The sequence below is a fragment of the Protopterus annectens genome, chromosome 6.part0 (assembly GCF_019279795.1).
Source record: "Protopterus annectens isolate FY-2018-M chromosome 6.part0, PAN1.0, whole genome shotgun sequence".
In the NCBI taxonomy this organism is placed as follows: Eukaryota; Metazoa; Chordata; order Ceratodontiformes; family Protopteridae; genus Protopterus; species Protopterus annectens.
Window position 1 is genome coordinate 371,202,724 of NC_056737.1, and position 19,978 is coordinate 371,222,701.

A 19,978-nucleotide genomic window follows, 5' to 3' on the forward strand; every position below is an offset into this window, starting at 1 on the left:
GAGAATAATACTACGTATGGTGCAATACAAATTGATTTAATATGTATGCTAATTGAAATTATATTGGAGAATAATGTGATGCTATTTAAAGGGAAATATTATCTGCAACAGGTAGGGGTTGCGATGGGCACACCCTGTGCCAATAGTTACACAAATATTATGTTGGCACAATGGGAAGAGAAGGCAATTTTGATGAATGATATCTATAAGTCACATGTTTATTTATATAAACGTTCTGTAGATGATCTTTTTTTAATTTGGACTGGATCATATATGCAGTTGATGCAATTTGTAGATTATTTGAATGGCAGTACAAGTTTTTTGAAGTTTACATTGAAGGCCTCCAAAACAATGATAGATTTTTTAGATGTCGCCATTATGAAAGATCACAATAGTGTTTTTTCTACTACTTTGTATAGAAAAACATGTAGAAGAAATAGCATCCTATCTCGAGATAGCATGCATCCTGCACACGTGTATAGAAATATAATAAAGGAACAAGGGATGAGGATATCCAGGTTAAATATTAATGATAGAACTTTTATGAATGACCTGGACACCTTTAAGGGTGAGTTGTGAACGTAAATATAAGTTGAAAGAAATTGATTATAATCTTGGATATGTTAAAAACTTAAGTACAAGAGCCAAACCATATATATGAGTGATATTAACTTGGAAACTAGGATTGTTAGTAATAATAATAAAAAGGGTAAATATAATTTGAATAGGACATCTCTTCAATACTCTAGCAAGTTATTATCACTTGCATTTTAATTATACTCCAGATCACTTGAATTTCAATTATAGTCCAGGAGATTTTTTACTGAAAGCAAAACAGAAGTCATGCTTAATATGTATAATCCACTCTAGATGGTGGCATACTGTAGATGCTGGCATATACTTACGGAGTGTTACATGTTTTGATTAGTCATGGGATGCTTAGAAGCAGCTCAAGCCATGGGTTAGTACTTCTATAAAGACAAGGCTAGAGGAAGGTATCAGAGGTTGCATTTTTGATAAACATGCATGCTCAAGTCCAAGTACATACATACATACACACACACACACACACACACACACACACACACTTACCTATAGTGGTCCCGTGAATACGTCCACAAAGTCCGAACATCCTGTGGTGCTATAATACATCCACAAAGTCCGAACGTATGGAAGTCTCAACAAACAAGTCCAAATATCCTGCGCAAGTCCCAGAAACATACATCCCGCGCTAAGAAGCTAGTCCCACCTGTGAGAGCGCTATTTCCTCTGGCTAGTCCCGCCCACGAGAGAAAGCTTGGCTCCTCACTGGTCCAGCCCATGGATGACGCAGTGCGATGTTACTCTGGTCTGTGTGGTCATCACCACACAGACGTCTAGGCATCTGCGGGGCAGAGACGCCTTTCACCATATCTTGACTGCTGTCAAAGCAGTCTGGAGTCCTGTCTAGGAGCTTGCATGCGTGTGCGCATGCGCGGAGTTCCGGGACTCGTGAATTTTTTTTTTACCATTTTTTTTTTTTTTTTGTTTTTCTGTTTTCCATTTTTTTTTTTTGTTTCTTTACAGAGGTGGGAGGGCTGCAGTCCTATAGCACGAGTTGACCCTGACAGTATCTTGCAGAGCTAGTTACACATTAACAGCAAACTAAGACTTATTATTTTGAATTCTCAAAGTTATGACTCCAACTACATGTAATGCGTATCTCTCTAGACAACTCACTGTTGAGTAAAACCATGCACACTCTTATGACAAGACCATGTCTGAAATACAGATTCAGCCTCTACAGCTGTCAATTACATTACAACTGCTCTTCTCTCACAGTGGTTCATTTATTAACAGTGAACTGTAAACCCCATCCCTACTTGTATTACTCTAACAAGGTGCAGGCTGGTAGACCCTAGTTCACTTGTCAGTGTGTAAAACTGGTACCATCTGCTTTTTCCTAGCACTAGTAGAAAAAATGGAGAATGGAGAGACCACAGCATAAAACCAATGATTTATTCAAATCCAAAAATTCAACAGGAAACCGACAGTAAGCGCTTTCACATCCAACTGATGCTTTTTCAGACTTCATTCAAACAAAACATTCACACCATTTAAATACATCATCAATTGTTTGAAATAACCAATTAACCAATTTCTGATCTTAAAGGTAAAATCCTATAAAACATAATAAATATGCAAGACATACATCTATATGAGCATAAATATAAAAAAATATATAAATCTTTTAAAAATTACTTGAGCCTTCTAACGGCAAGTAAAGGTTTTATAGAGGCCCACTCATTAAGACCAGGGCACTTATCGGCCTGTAGCTTAACTATCCAATACAGTTCTTTTTGTTCAGTGACATTTTTCTTGTCTCCTAACCTTGAGCCACATTCTACCCTACAAATAACTAAAAATTGAAAGGCATGTGTTCTATTGACCCTTATATGTTTAGCAAATGCACTTCTTTCGATATCATCATTACGGATAGCCGAAAGATGTTCCCTAACTCTATCACAAAGTGACCTATTCGTCATACCTACATAAAATGATGAGCAGTCATTACAAACTGCTAAATATATCAAATCATTGGTAGTGCATGTGGCCTTAACTTTAAATTCATATCTAATGCCAGTAATGGGATGCATGAAAATGTTGTCCATACTCAAAACTTTACATATACTACACTTGCCACAAGATACTAAATATGGTTGAACTACTAGCTTATCCTGCAGATGTTGTTTATTTGTGCTGCACAACAATCTCTTTAAATTCTTTTTATTCTTATATTTAAAGTGTGGTTTATCTCCCACAAATTCTTTAATTTGTGCATCAGATTCCAGAATGGACCAATTGCATTTCACAACATCCTTACTACATCAATATTGCTAGAGTATTGAAGACTTAAAGATGTCCTATTCAAATTATATTTACCTTTTTTATTATTATTACTAACAATCCTAGTTTTCAAGTTAATATCACTCATATATGTTTGGCTTTTGTACTTCTTAAATTTTTAACATATCCAAGATTATAATCAATTTCTTTCAACTTATATTCACGTTCAACCAACTCACCCCTAAAGGTGTCCAGGTCATTCATAAAAGTTCTGTCATTAGTATTTAACCTGGATATCCTCATCCCTTGTCCCTTTATTATATTTCTATACACGTGTGCAGGATGCATGCTATCTCAGATAAGATGCTATTTCTTCGACATGTTTTTCTATACAAAGTAGTAGAAAAAACACCATCATGATTTTTCATAATGGCAACATCTAGAAAATCTATCATTGTTTTGGAAGCTTTCAACGTAAACTTCAAAAAACTTGTATAGTGCCATTCAAATAATCTACAAATTGCATCAACTGCATATATGATCCAGTCCAAATTTAAAAAAGATCATCTACAAAACGTTTATATAAATAAACATGTGACTTATAGATATCATTCATCAAAATTGCCTTCTCTTCCCATTGTGCCAACACAATATTCACGTAACTGTTCACAACCCCTACCTGTTGCAGATAACATTTCCCTTTAAATAGCATAACATTATTCTCCAATATAATTTCAAGTAGCATACATATTAGATCAATTTGTATTGCACCATATGTACTATTATTCTCCAAGTACACTTTTACTGTCTCAATGCCATATATATGGGGTATAACTGTAAATAAAGAATTTACATCTAAAGTTACCAACCAGCTTTCCTTCCACAAACTCTGATTATTCACATTAACAGACGATAAATCACATAACAATTGTTTGCTATCCTTCAAAAGCCTGCTCAGACCTATCAACCACAGGCCTTAACCACTTCTCAACAAAAACTGATAATGGATGGGTAATCCATCCTCTACCAGACACAATCAGCCTTAGTGGGGTATGCTGGGATTTTTATGCAGCTTAGGGTGACCCTGAATTAAAGGTATAAGTGGATGCAAAATCAGGAAATATTCCAATACTTGCTTGGAAATGATGTGACTTAAAAAACAGTCATTCACCGTGCTGAAAACATGACTACAAATCAGATCTATATCTGATAATGTTACATTCTTATAAGTTAGTACATCAATTAGCATATCGCTCATTTCCTTCTCATAATACATAGTATCCATAATCACAATCCCCCTCCATTATCAGCTGGTCTGATGCATATGGATTCATCGTTCTGCAGTGCTCGTAGAGCTTTAAACTCACTTGCTGCTAAGTTATGAAATTTTCCTTTTATGTTTTTTCCACCTTGCATAAAAATAGACATCAAATCATTCTCACACACATTACAGAAAGTTTCTAAAAATGCATTAAGCACAGGTACAAGAGTACTAGGATTTTTAAGATTATCATTACCAACAAAGCCAAACATGACTTTTAACATCACATTTCGAGCAAAAGTTTTTATGTCCAAAACAGTGTCTACATACTGTGTATCAGCAGATGGAATAAAAGTTAATCTGCTTGAAGTAGAGACTGTTCATGCAACATTAGCGGACACTGAGACAAATTAAAAACCAAAGTGTCTATGTCTGTTTTTGTTGTTCCCACATCCTCTTTATCATACGATTCGAAGTTCTTTCCTGTGAGGGCAGCCTTCGTTTCCTTCCTCGACTCACCGAACGACCCCTCCTGGGCCATTCCAATTTGTGAATAGGTAAAGGGGGGGACAGAGAATCCATAGAACTAGAAGTGGTAACTGGTATCAACTCTTTTCTTCGGACAACAGGTTCTAATGCATGGGAGTCTTTTAATATTACAGGAGTCACCATAAAATTATCAAGACTGTTCATGTTGGAACCATCAACAGATGTGTTATTTACGTTAGTAGCTTCCACCAAAACATTTTTTGATTTATCAGCTGATTCTGTAACAGTTCGGTTATTAAATTTGACAGATGATTCTTTACTATTGGAGCTATGTACCATATTTTCAGTATTATTATCATAGCGCTTGGGCCAAGTAAAGACATTACCGGCCCAAAATTCTTTTAAGTCCCTATCCATCTTTTTCTTCTTTTGACTGATTAACTGTTGCTCAAAAAAGTTTATGCTATCACAAAGTCTGTTGATGGCTTTTACAAATATACTTGCAGGGACAAATTCTTGCAACTGTTGCTGCTTTAATTGTATGTTCTTTAATAGTATATCCTCAGTGGGTTTATGGAACTCAATCAAGAGTTCCATATATTTAAAGCTAGTCGCCAAATTGATCCTTTGCCAGCGTTTTAACAATTCTGGATAACTTTCACCTGATGTCGGCATGGTTAAAACTCTTAATCCTCTTGGGACCACACGCTGTGACAGGCAGGCTTCAAAATGTAGCCGCTGCCATTGTAGGCATTTAAATTTGTTTATTTCATTCTCTAATTCATGCAGCTTATTAACGAACAGTTTCTCATCATAAATGAATTGCCCATCAATCATTAATTCTTCAGAAGGTTCATACAGCAATAACAACTTAGTATCATGTTGTAACAGATTGTTTAAGTTGGTTATAACAGTTACCTCAGGATATACATTGTTAAGCAGCTCATTCATTCTGCCTTCAGCCATGTCCCACAGGGCTAGCACAAACTGTATCAATAGATAAATGAAAAGAGCAACAAATGCAGCCACTGTAGATAAACTTCACTTTCTCCAAAAATATGGAACAATAGGCATAAGTAGAGAAAATAGAGAACGGAGAGACCACAGCATAAAACCAACGATTTATTCAAATCCAAAAATTCAACAGGTACCGACAGGAAGCGCTTTCACATCCAACTGATGCTTCTTCAGACTTCATTTCATAACTTAACAGCAAGTGAGTTTAAAGCTCTACGAGCACTGCAGAACGATGAATCCATATGCATCAGACCAGCTGATAATGGAGGGGGATTGTGATTCTGGATACTATGTATTATGAGAAGGAAACGAGCGATATGCTAATTGATGTACTAACTTATAAGAATATAACATTATCAGATATAGATCTGATTTGTAGTCATGTTTTCAGCACGGTGAATGACTGTTTTTTAAGTCACATAATTTCCAAGCAATTATTGGAATATTTCCTGATTTCGCATCCACTTATACATTTAATTCAGGGTCAACCTAAGCTGCATAAAAATCCCAGCAAACCCCACTAAGTCCGATTGTGTCTGGTAGAGGGTGGATTACCCATCCATTATGAGTTTTTGTTGAGAAGTGGTTAAGGCCTGTGGTTGATAGGTCTGAGCAGGTTTTGAAGGATAGCAAACAACTGTTATGTGATTTATCGTCTGTTACTGTGAATAATCAGAGTATGTTGAAGGAAAGCTGGTTGGTAACTTTAGATGTAAATTCTTTATTTACAGTTATACCCCATATCTATGGCATTGAGGCAGTAAAAGTGTACTTAGAGAATAATACTACGTATGGTGCAATACAAATTGATTTAATATGTATGCTAATTGAAATTATATTGGAGAATAATGTGATGCTATTTAAAGGGAAATATTATCTGCAACAGGTAGGGGTTGCGATGGGCACACCCTGTGCCAACAGTTACGCAAATATTATGTTGGCACAATGGGAAGAGAAGGCAATTTTGATGAATGATATCTATAAGTCACATGTTTATTTATATAAACGTTCTGTAGATGATCTTTTTTTAATTTGGACTGGATCATATATGCAGTTGATGCAATTTGTAGATTATTTGAATGGCAGTACAAGTTTTTTGAAGTTTACATTGAAGGCCTCCAAAACAATGATAGATTTTCTAGATGTTGCCATTATGAAAGATCACAATGGTGTTTTTTCTCCTACTTTGTATAGAAAAACATGTCGAAGAAATAGCATCCTATCTCGAGATAGCATGCATCCTGCACACGTGTATAGAAATATAATAAAGGAACAAGGGATGAGGATATCCAGGTTAAATATTAATGATAGAACTTTTATGAATGACCTGGACACCTTTAAGGGTGAGTTGCTTGAACGTAAATATAAGTTGAAAGAAATTGATTATAATCTTGGATATGTTAAAAACTTAAGTACAAGAGCCAAACCATATATATGAGTGATATTAACTTGGAAACTAGGATTGTTAGTAATAATAATAAAAAGGGTAAATATAATTTGAATAGGACATCTCTTCAATACTCTAGCAATATTGATGTAGTAAGGGATGTTGTGAAACGCAATTGGTCCATTCTGGAATCTGATGCACAAATTAAAGAATTTGTGGGAGATAAACCACACTTTAAATATAAGAATAAAAAGAATTTAAAGAGATTGTTGTGCAGCACGAATAAACAACATTTGCAGGATAAGCTAGTAGTTCAACCATATTTAGTATCTTGTGGCAAGTGTAGTGTATGTAAAGTTTTGAGTATGGACAACATTTTCATACATCCCATTACTGGCAATAGATATGAATTTAAAGTTAAGGCCACATGCACTACCAATGATTTGATATATTTAGCAGCTTGTAATGACTGCTCATCATTTTATGTAGGTATGACGAATAGGTCACTTTGTGATAGAGTTAGGGAACATCTTTCAGCTATCCGTAATGATGATATCGAAAGAAGTGCATTTGCTAAACATATAAGGGTCAATAGAACACATACCTTTCAATTTTTAGTTATTTGTAGGGTAGAATGTGGCTCAAGGTTAGGAGACAAGAAAAATGTTACTGAACAAAAAGAACTGTATTGGATAGTTAAGCTACAGGCCGATAAGTGCCCTGGTCTTAATGAGCGGGCCTTTATAAAACCTTTACTTGCCGCTAGAAGGCTCAAGTAATTTTTAAAAGATTTATATATATTTTTTTATATTTATGCTCATATAGAAGTATGTCTTGCATATTTATTATGTTTTATAGGATTTTACCTTTAAGATCAGAAATTGGTTAATTGGTTATTTCAAATAAGTGATGATGTATTTAAATGGTGTGAATGTTTTGTTTGAATGAAGTCTGAAGAAGCATCAGTTGGCTGTGAAAGTGCTTACTGTCAGTACCTGCTGAATTTTTGGATTTGAATAAATCGTTGGTTTTATGCTGTGGTCTCTCCGTTCTCCATTTTTTCTACTTATGCTTATTGTTCCACATTCTTGGAGAATGTGAAGTTTATCCACAGTGACTGCATTTGTTGCTCTTTTTCCTAGTACTACCATCTGATTTTTTCTTTGCCTAAACTGCCCATTCTCTTTAAAAAGAGTGAAATGGAGCAAGTGAATGTTATAATTTTCCAAAAGGGGAAAAGCACAAGAGTTTGCTGATGAAAATGCATGTTAAGAGATATGAGGTGCCTGACACTGTCTAATACTAAATGGTCACATTTTAATGTATCTAACACCCGGGACTCCAGCAGCTTTAAACACACTATTCTCAATATCCCTTATGAACCAGGCTTGAAATCATAACACCCAACCGTAGCGTATTACTCGGTTTTTACCGAGTTTTTGGGTCCAAATAATAGGGTGCCATGATTCCCGAGTGGCACCCCTTCACTTCCGATTTTTTTTTTCTTTTTGTGCTTCATCACGTGCACAATGAAGTCAGCTCAACCATCCTGTTGGAATTGAGCTCAAGGGCTGACATGCATGCATTTCCATCTGGCTGTTTGAGCACGGAAATGAACGGAGTTATTTTTTAGTATTTCGATGGTGCTGCTGCTGTATTTCGATTTATGGAGTTATCCACATATCCAGAGCATGGGCTGTTTAAGGTAAATCTGTCTTTTGCAGTTATCCAGAGCGTGCTTTATCTACACGGAGATTAGTTGATATCCAGGCCTGCAGCTAAGTATTTAGGAGCGTGCTTTACAATTGCAGCTAAGTATTTATTTGTCACTTCACAACAAATATAAAATAAAAAATAAAATATAAAATCCAAGATATAAATGACCAGCAAGACCAGGATGTACCACAAAAAAAATTTAATCCAACCTCTAGCACCTCGGCAGTAGCCTTCCAAGGAAAATACATACAGAGAAAATGCAACACATATTTATACAATAATATAACTCCATTAATCAATCAATGAATCAATCACTAAAACAATTCAATAATTATCCAACTAAAATACTTCAAATTCAAAGTTCATATAAAAACTTTCCATTTACATTCTATATTAATGCCCCTAGGGGCTGAAGTGCTATATTTCAGTACAAAAAGAGTTTCCTTATATAGGAGTTTTTTCTTTACATTAATATTATACTGTATACTAAGAATATGTTCCAAAATTGTTCCTAATAAACCTTGTGGGTTGTTGCTATGATGTTTTTAAAGTGCATTGCAAGTGGATTTTCTATTTTCTCATTTCTAATGTCCCTAGCATGTTCCTGCTTCCTAGTTTTAAATGCTCTTTTACTTTCACCTACATAGAACATTCCACATGGGCATTTTAATGCATACACAATACTTTCTGTAGTGCATGAAAACTTAGCATTAGGTTGGAAATGTATTCCATTAATATACTGAAATGTCCTACTTATATACTGACATGTTATATACATCTGCCACATGGATATGTTCCCAAAAAGTCAGGATTATAACTCAAACCTATACTAGGTCTTATAAATCTAGCATGAACTAGCATGTCCTTTATGTTTTTACCCGTTCTGAATGAAAAATGTAGATTCTTATCAAGTATATCTACCATATCCCTGTATTTAAACAAGGAAGTCCAATAGAACTTGATAATTAGCTTAACTTCTTCTGCCAACAGATCATAAGTCATAACTACATATATTTTCCTTAAATTATCTGATTTTTCTTTTGATCTGTCCTGATATTTGTTATTATAACCACTACTAGGCTTACAAATGATGCCTTTACTAACCTTATCTAAAGATAATAGCACTTCATCTGCACAATAACCCCTTTTAATAAACAATTGTGATGTTTTCTGTAATTTACTATTTACTTCATCAGTGTTATTACACAGCCTCCTTACACTAGTCAATTCTCCATAGGAAAGAGATTTCAAAAGATGTGGATGGTGACAGCTGGTAGCATCCAAGAAATGCAGGCCATCCTCAAATTTCTGGTATACTTTGGTGACAATTTCCCACTCTTACTTCCTTCTAGACTAATGTCCAAAAAGTTCACTTTATTTCCCAACTGGAAACCATCAAATTTCAGCATAAACCTATTTTTTTGGAGGTCATCCAGAAAGTTTATAACTTCATCTTTGCCCCCCTTACATATAAAAATTAAATTGTCAATATATCTATAACATTTGACCACATACTTTTTAAAAAAGTCTATTTGATAAAGAAATTCAAGCTCAAAGAATCCCATCATAATACTGGCATACAAGGGGGCAAATGCCGCTCCCATGGCTGTGCCCTTCAGTTGATGAAATATTTGACAGTCAAATTCAAAATAATTATTCTTCAAGCAGAATTCTATTAATTCTATAACATAATATGGCAGGGGACGGTCTCCCAAGGTATTGCACAGAGCTTCTAACCCATAGTGATGACTAATACTTGTATACAAACATTTCATGTCTGCTGTTAACCAATACATAGCCTTAGTCCATTTCAGGGGTAATACCTGATCTAAAAAAATCAGCACTGACTTTAATATAAGAGCTTTGTTTAATGACATATGGCAAAAGGAAATAATGCAAAAATATACCCATATTATTAAGAAAATAGTTACATTACTATGGGAAGACCCCGTGGATGCAAAATGTCCTTATGTATCTTGGGCAAACAATAACATTTCGCCATCTCACAATTGTCAGTGTTAAATCTTTTATCTACATCATCCTTAATAAAATATCCCAAACATTTTACCTTCTGTAATAAATCTTTAAATTTATGCACAGCTGTTACATACTCCCTAGCAGAGCACCTTTTATAAGTTTCAGCATCATTTAAATGATCAAGACACATCTGTATATATTGTGAAAAATGCATTAACACAACCTTATTCCCTTTGTCTGCTGGTTTTATGACAATGTCTTCATTTTTACTGAGTTGTTGCAATGCTTTCCACTCTAATTTAGTTAAATTATATTTAGTACGCTGTTTTTATTATTAATAAAATCTAAATATACAGATTCTACTGCAAAATCCACCATAGCTGTAAAATTCTATATACCTTCATGTGTGAATGGCGGTATAAATTAACTTTTAACCAAAATCATAAATGTATCTAACTTACAGTAAGCATTAACAACTTCTAAACTTCCATCACTTTCATCATTTCAGGCACCTGAGTAAGAACTTTCTTCTGAGTCTTCAGAATAAGACACATTACTGTTTAAATGTTTAAATTATTCACCAAACTGTTGACATTCTGTTTATCCCTAAAGAAACTTGCTAGATGCAATTTGTGTATCAGACAAAACATGTCGTTCTTAATTATATTTAATCTAGGCATAACAGTTGGAATGAATTTTAAACCATGACTTAATGCAGAAAATGCAGCTTCACTTAGTGTGCAACCCGATAAATCCACTTTGATAATCACATTGCCACAGTAGTCAGGAAATCCATCTACATGGCACACCTCATCACAAATGGTTTCTCATCCAGAAAAAAAAAGAGGTCATTGTTCCCCTCTACTCATCACTCATTAGACCCATTATAGAGTACAATGCCCCTTTTGGTATGTACCTCACAAGACATCTACAACAACTGGAAAAGCCACAGAAATACCTCACAAAGAGGATTACTGGCCTCAGAAAGATGCCCTATGCAGACCGTCTCGAAAAACTCCAGCTTTACTCTGCCGCATATCGCCTACTCAGAGGCAATCTCTGCCTAACATACAAAGCTATGTCAAACCCAGAGCTGTTGGACATACTCCGTGTAAAGAAAGCCCAATCCCTCCGAGCTACACGCTCTAGGGACCTAAACCTTGTCACCACAATAAACAGAACCTGCAGGAGGGATAGATTCCTGTCTCAGAGACTTCCCATACTCTGGAACAAACTACCCATCTATGTCAAGCAAAGTTCCTCATTAGCACTCTTCAAGAAAAATCTTGACTGGATGGGAGATAGGAAATTCACCCCGGGGATGACTTCTGTGGCTCTGCTTGTCAGGTGCACAGGAAAATAATTTTCTTGGGTGGCAAAAGCCAGAGTACTGTTTGGCTAGGCTTATATAGGCCCTAGGGCCAATAGCCTAGTACCTACCTATGAACCTATGAACATATGCATCAACATTACTCATTTGATTATTGTTACATATTACAGTCTCTAAACAAGCTGTTTTGGAATTAATTCCATCTACCTCTTTTGTACCTTTGTTGCACGGTTGTCCATCAAACTGTTGCTTATTCACTGGTTCTGAGGTCGTATTGCCATTTCTGGCCGTTTCTCTCTCTGAAAATTCAGCTCTTTTGTTCTGCTCAAATGTTCATTGTAAAAGACATGCATCCTGGGCTGCTGGAAGGCCAGGATAATCCCCAGATTCACTCTCCCACTCAGTAGAGACATCCAAGCAGACGCTTGAGCCGCCATTATGTCTCTGGTCTCCTTCCTGATCAGAAAACCGAACGTTCCTCTGTTGTCACTTCTTATTGGTTAACCAGGAAAAGGCAGAGCCATTACCATAATCTTTGATGTCACGGTTCAGCTTATATTTCTTAGTATTCAGCAATTCCTTCTCAAATACTATTAATTTATTTTGTATGTCCTGTAAACACTCTTCCATATGTTCAACCCCTAATATACTGGATAGGGATTCACAAGTAGAAGCAATGTCATTTTGGAGTTTAACTTGTTTTAGTCTCTCTCTCAACCAGTATATTAATCCACTCAATAGAATATCTTTGGGCAGAGGCTACCCACCTAGACTGAAATTTTTTATCATTTTCATCTTGCATGTCAAAAGGGGTAGTAGGATTTTTAAAGGCTCTTAAGCCACGAGGTGTAATATCTTATTCCAAGTATCTCTGTAAGCTAAGATAATTCAAATGAACTGCCAGTTCTTTTGACATTAATCTGTCCAGTTTATCAAATACCTCTTTTGTTCTGCTGATAAAGAGTTACCTGCTCATTGTCCAATACAGGAAAAAGGATTATTAGCTCTTCTTTGTTGTTTTTTTGTAGGAACTTCTTCCAAAAATTAGTCTGTTCATCCTGGGCTGGTCGTACACCTGTTCTTTCACCCAAAGACATGGCAAATTGTTCTATGGTAGTTTGAGAAGAATCCATAGAATCCAGCCTCAGAATCTTAGGCACTGTAGTGGAAGGGTCACTAGACATAAACTTCAAAACAAATATAAAATAAAAAATAAAAGATAAAATCCAAGATATATACGACCAGGATCTACCACAATGAAATTTTAATCCAACCTCTAGCGCCTCGACAGTAGCCTTCCAAGGGGAATACATAGAGAGAAAATGCAACACATATTTATACAATAATATAAATCAATTAATCCATGAATCAATCACTCAAACAATTCAACAATTATCCAATTAAAATACTTCAAATTCAAAGTTCATATAAAAACTTTCCAGTTACATTCTATATTAATGCCCCTAGGGGCTAAAGTGCTATATTTCAGTATAAAAAGAGTTTCCTTATATAGGAGTTTTTTTCTTTACATTAATATTATACTGTATACTAGGAATATGTTCCAAAATTGTTCATAATAAACCTTGTGGGTTGCTACTGTGATGTTTTTAAAGTGCATTGCAAGTGTGCAAGTATTTATTTGTAGTCTGCTTTTGCAGAGTATGTAAGTATTTTGTTATCTGCTTGGTATTTCTTATCTGCCTCCACGGAGCTTTATTGCAGCTAAGTATTTATTTGTCATCTGCTTTTGCAGAGTATCTAAGTATTTTGTCATTTGCTTGGTATTTCTTATCCATGGAGCTTTGCTTATCCGGAGCATTAGTTGCTTGCTTTGTAGTAGAGCTTTGCTTAATGGGCCGCTGGTTAAGGTATTTGTCATCTGCATTTAACGCTTTTGCTGGTGGAGTTATCGGAGCTTTACGGTGCGTGTTCATGGGCGTCCGTGTGTGTGTGTGTGTGTGTGTGTGTGTGTGTGTGAAAATACCCCCAAGGAAATACACCTGGTGGCTACAGGTACTCATACACCTGGTGGCTAGAGGTACTCAGGCTCAAACCCTGGACCTTGGGTACAGGTAAAAAGTGCCTAAAGTCCCTAGCCGCCACCACTTGTGAATTTATGCCTCATATTTTTGTTCTATTCCTCATTAAATCTGTGGTTTTCAGAATTTTTGTGGCAAATCACTGAAGGATTGAATTCACTAAATAATGACAGGCATTTGAGTTTCAGACTTCATATTCTTCAGAAAATAAATGGTAACACAAAACCTTTTATTCTAGCAATTTTCTAAGTTTATAAGATCGGTATTTAAAATTTATCCCTATTTTTATCCCCCCATTACTGGCTTTGTCCAGGTTTTTTGTGCTAAGATGTTGAGAGCTATGGTGAAAAGTGATAACTGAATCCTGTATTCCCCCATTAGTGGCTTTGTCCAGAGTTTTTGTGCCAACAGGTTGAGAGCTATGGTGAGAAGTGAGAACTGAATTCAGTAAATGATAGCCATTTAAGTTTCAGTCTTCCTGTCTTTCAGGAAACTGCCGATTTGGCATAGTGGTATGTTGCTCTGACTGTAGTGCACAGGGTCCTGGGTTCAAGATTTGGCAGTGAGGTGCATGGTGGTAACACAACGTTTTATTCTAGCAACTTTCCAAAATTATACAAGCAATGTTTAAAATGTGTCCCTGATTTTTGGTCTTTTGCCCCCCCCCCCCAAAAAAAAAAAAGAAAACTTGATGTGGTGTGGGTTTCAGTGCTGTTTCAATGAATGTGAGTTTCCAGGGCAGAGAAGTTTTAATGCCAAGTCTATTTTCATTGCGAGCCAGTGCTCATTTGTTTAGCAGATACCTTTTAGTGTTTGTGCATTCTGCTATAAAATGTAAAAATGAAATCCAAATAATCATTGTAGAAGTAAAGCAGTATGCACACATTAGTGTTTATGGTAAATGGGGTGAAATAGCCAAGTAATGGGACATTGGAATGGCTGCAGGGGGACTCTGGTGCCATATTTTGTTTGTCTGTTCTTCAGTTTGTTTGAAAGTTGGTATCCCACAATTCCATCAGTGTGTGTGGGGTTACGTAATTATGTATGCAAATTTTACATTAATCAGCATACAGATTTGTACCATTTTTTCATGGGCCTTGTCCAGATTTTTGATGTTTCCAGGTTGAGAGGTATGCTTGAAATGAATTAGACAAGCTGTAACACTTTTTGCTTGTGCTGTCCTAAAGTCAAAGCCTCTGCCATGCTTCCAGCTATGACAGGCAACATTCATAATAACTCACTTACTGCTGCATATATTACAGTTGCTGCAGAACAAGAGCTCACCAACTACATTGAGTGATAAATGAGTAAACTTTTTTGTTACATACATTACATCCGTTTTCCATGGAGTAAGTAGATGTTCTCAGGAGTTTGTGTTCTGGCTCTGAGTAATCACTTTCAACTGAGCATGCATCAGGTGGTATAGCGTAATCACTTTCTGAACTCATGGAGGACATAGACACACCTGTAAAGGACAAAGAAGAAAGAAAACATACAGGTTCATAGGTTAAAAGAACCCAAGTTATGATTTATCAAGAACTTCAAGCTTTATGCTAGTTTAAGTATACTTACAACACAGAGTAATCATGCAATTTCAGATTGAAATGACAATGGTGCAAGTAGGAAACACGCACTTAGGAGGGGAATCTTTTATTAAAATACTTTAGAGCAGAATTATACACATTACTGACCAAAAAACACATTACCTAAAGATGTGAATGAAACCAAGGTATCAGAGTAATACATACTTTTGTGAGGCATTACTCTCTACTGAAAAGACAGTTTTATGCTGGACTGAACATGTGTTCATACAAATGAAATTTCCTCATGGCCTAATCCTTCTTAGGGACATGCAACAGAACAAACTATCCTGCAAGTGAGTTTAAAGAAAAGAAAAAAGCAATAATCCATACAAAGAAATGTACTTCTCAAGCAGGTGTTTAATATATTCTACTTATCCAGATGGAAAGTAAAGGAAATAACCCGAGGGAGATTATATCAGCCACAACCAAGCAAGTGTATCACATTATACTCCAGAAAAAATAAATAAGCCAGTAGGACAGTTACCAATGTCATCTGCACCAGGCATGGATGTTAAAAATTGCTGCTACTCAAGCAGAGCACAGGCAACATCAATAAAGTAGTATAGTCCCGCATTACAGACTAATACAATACAGGACATATGACTTAGCATTAACTAGCCAAGAACCAAGATTCTATCATATAAACATATACTTACTGTTAGAGTGTATTTAACAACAATACTGCAATACTACAGGGGGAGGGGTACTTTCTCAGCTTTACACTGACTGTGTGAGCAGTATTGTAAAACGGTCTAAAATAAAGCTACAGGAAGAAATAACATCTCATTCCTTCTTGACAATACTCTTTCAGGGGGGAGGGTAAAACAGGTATTAGTGAATTAGAAATACTGGTAAATAGATTAAACATGACAGGGTAAGATATTTTACAAGTTGCTAATAGCTATCATGCTACTTATTATTGTATTGTTTAGTATTAAATTGTATTTATAACCTGTTAAACTGTAAAGCTATACAAAAGATGGTTTAACATTGCTTTATTAAAGCTATACAAGAGAAAGTAAAGAAATGTGGAAAAGTGAACAAGGCTGGTCACTATTTTTAATATGTTTTTAGTAAGACAATGTTGGTATACAAAAGCATGAATGTTTCTAATTGCTGGGTATGTAGTTGCCTCTGGTGGCAATTCCACTAGCTACTTCTAAAGAGACAACAATTTTCCAAGATTTTGCTTGATGTTAATGTTACTAAATTTGTAAGCTTAGACTAAGTGTACTTTACAGTCTTTGTATGTACAAATACAAAAGAATTCAGTACAAATGAAATTAATGTCTAGCAATGAATATATGTGGAAAAACATGTTTAAACAATGGGTCCAGAGTACCTACTAGATTGAAATGCATGAGGAGCAAACAGTCTGTGTAGATATATACTGTACAGGACACATTGTAAAGTAACAAGTTTAAAAGTAATTTGTCAAGTTGTAATTTTATCATTGGTTTTTTGAACTAATATGTACATATCATTCTTTAGTATATAAATCATGTTTTTTTTCAATCCACAAGTATTAAATATACTAAAATAATTGCATTCAAATATTTATTATCTAAGCCCAGTTCAGTACTTTATCAAAGTGTTTAAGATGTTCATTTCAGTGTCAATTAAAGTTAATGGGCAGCTCAGAAATATGACCACGAATTTATGGTTAAATTACATTGAAACTATATATTTATAGCACTAAATAACAGTCTGTGATTGCAAAAGAATACACTAATCAAGTTAAAAAAAATAAAACTAAAGCAGACACAGCTCATAACTGATAAAATATTTTCATAGAATGGTCTGCAAAAGAAAAAAGTTGTTAAATACATTCAGTTTAAGTAGTAATACTTGATATTATTGTATTAATTATGTAAAATTGCATTTTGACTTCTTGTATCAAAATACGACTACAGGTTTTGTTTCCTATAAAGTGTTTTGAGTATGTTTTAAAATAAAAAGAGGAAATTGTTAGAGTGTATTTAACAGTGAATAAAATATTGAAAGTAATTATGTTACTAATATGTAACATAAATAAGGTATAAAATAAAGCTTGCTTAAATGTAGAAATAAGAGTTTAGCATCTATACTAAATGACTGTGGCTTGACAAATAAGGAATTTGCTTAATGGACATGTTTTCCTACACAATCAGCAAAGAATGTATGCATTTCATACTGTCAGCAAGAAAACTGGCCTCTTACAGACTTGGCAAGAATGTAAAAAACAGGATGTATGCATTTCACATTGTCAGTAAGAAAGTTAACCTGCTTCTTTAAAGAATGGAAAACAGGAAAACAATCCGTACATGTTTCTATCATATGACATTGTTAAGCAAGAAAGTTTGAAAGGTGCTTTTATCAAGTCAGCATTTGCACAACAAGATGGTTCCTTAAAAGACAATATCAGTATTACAGGATGAAAACATATTTTTCTGCAAACACCAGCAAGCAGATGTTTTCATACAAAGACCAAAATACAATACCACAAAGAAAAACAGGATGTAAAACCACTATAAAGAGACTATAGCAAATGAAATTGTTAGAAGTATTTTGCAAAGGAAAGGTATCATTCATGCTGAACGAGAAGCAAAAAGTAGTACAGTGTAACTAAAGCTGCAAAAGTAGTACGTGTGGTTTGTTTAATTTATTGGTTACTGCTTAGTGTTTGGCGCTGCATCAGTGTACACTCTGCAAGTTTCTGTGGGCAACAGGCTGTGGTAACTAGACTTTGACTTCAGCAGAATCCAGCCAGTAAGACCTTAGGGTCTTAAGAAGACTTTGGATCCATCACAGTAAGCAGTACCTTGATACTTAATTTTTCACTTATATTTAAACCCAAAACAAAATGAAGCCAATCAGAATTTCGGGACATCTAAGCATAGTAATACACACTCCTTAACAGCATTACAAATGACCATTTTGCCAAGATAAACCTTTGTTAACAATAATAAATAATAACAGCTAGTGTCAGTAGCTCAACAGGTTGCAAACTGGAGCTGGAAGATCAGAGGTACACAGGTTCTATTCCTACCCCAGCTAGGATTACTTTTTTAAACTGAAATTGCAATGTACCATGAGGGTAGGGTGGGAGGGGGTGTTTCACTCCTGAGACAGACATCCTCTGGATGAGACATCAAATAGGAGTCCCTACCTGAATTGACGGTAGCTCAAAAGGATTGATTTACAGATATTAAAACTATAAACATTTTACATGTTCTTCCACTTTTCACAGGCACAATATTTATACTTTCAGTTTCACATGAACACTTACACTTTTCACACAGCTGAAATCATATTCTCTTCATAACAACATTCCTTCACTATTTCCTTATTCTCTTTCACATTTTACCCCCTCCCTATATCACTCATCATTTCTTTTATAACCATCTTTTATTTCATCTAATGCATAATCCATCACATCTTTTCCACAATACTCACATTGCAAGAAATAATACTTTGTCCCATTTGCCAATTTCATTTCTTTGCCATGCTTTAGTTTCCATACAATATCATACCCACATTTACATTTCTGAGTCCTTCCTATTTATACTAATTTTTAAACTTTTTACAGAACATTTTATTCTTTTTACATTCCAAAAAACTATTTTTGTGTTTCCTCCTTATTACATTCATTACATTTCCTTTCCCCATTACTTTTTATTTCATATCTTTTAGGGGTACATTATCCAGCAAAATTAACCACAGAGAACCCCCTGCCTCACAAAAATCTCATTTTTTTCCTCGTATTTACTTCTACAGCATTCTCTACCTCTATTTTTCCATAGATACACAAAGCAATATTTTTCCTTTTCCATGACTATATTAAACAATTATTTTCTATTTCTGCCAATTTCATTAACTTTTAACTTCCATAACTTAACTTTATTTTCTTATTCTTTCCCTTCTGTCTCTTGTTTTTTTACTCTCTTTTCATTTCCTTTTTTTTCCATACTACCTCATGTTAAATATACCACATCTTTCTTACAATTTATGGTTCTCTCATTTTCATATTCCTTATTACTGAAAACAGAAAATAGATGCAAAATATAAGATTCTTTTCATTTCAGACCTCCTTGTTTATTATATATCACCCTTGTTAACTGTAGCACACCCCCTAACCAAACACCAAAGTATGCTATTTTTCCCAATATAAAAGTTTTTTACCATGTACATTTTTTTCTTAAACAGTAAACTCTTTTGCACCAAACTAATAATTTTTAATTTCCTTCATTATTTCTCTCCATTGTCTTATTACAATTTCATAATCACTAAATTTCATTCCCAGTACACTTATTTATTTTCAGGTAAAATACATGCCAAACAATTTCTTAATTTCATCAAAGCCCTTAATCTTCA

General features: G+C 34.9%; 1 protein-coding gene across 2 annotated transcripts in view; it reads right to left on the reverse strand.

The window, feature by feature from the left end:
- LOC122804322 (pleckstrin homology domain-containing family H member 1-like) overlaps positions 1 to 19,978 on the reverse strand; it is a 1,703,720-nt gene that overhangs the window by 629,063 nt on the left and 1,054,679 nt on the right. For both annotated transcript variants that reach the window (XM_044074112.1, XM_044074113.1), the window contains one exon: positions 15,371 to 15,507. In XM_044074112.1, the coding sequence (XP_043930047.1) occupies positions 15,371 to 15,507 (137 nt within the window). The remainder of the gene's footprint in view (positions 1 to 15,370; positions 15,508 to 19,978) is intronic.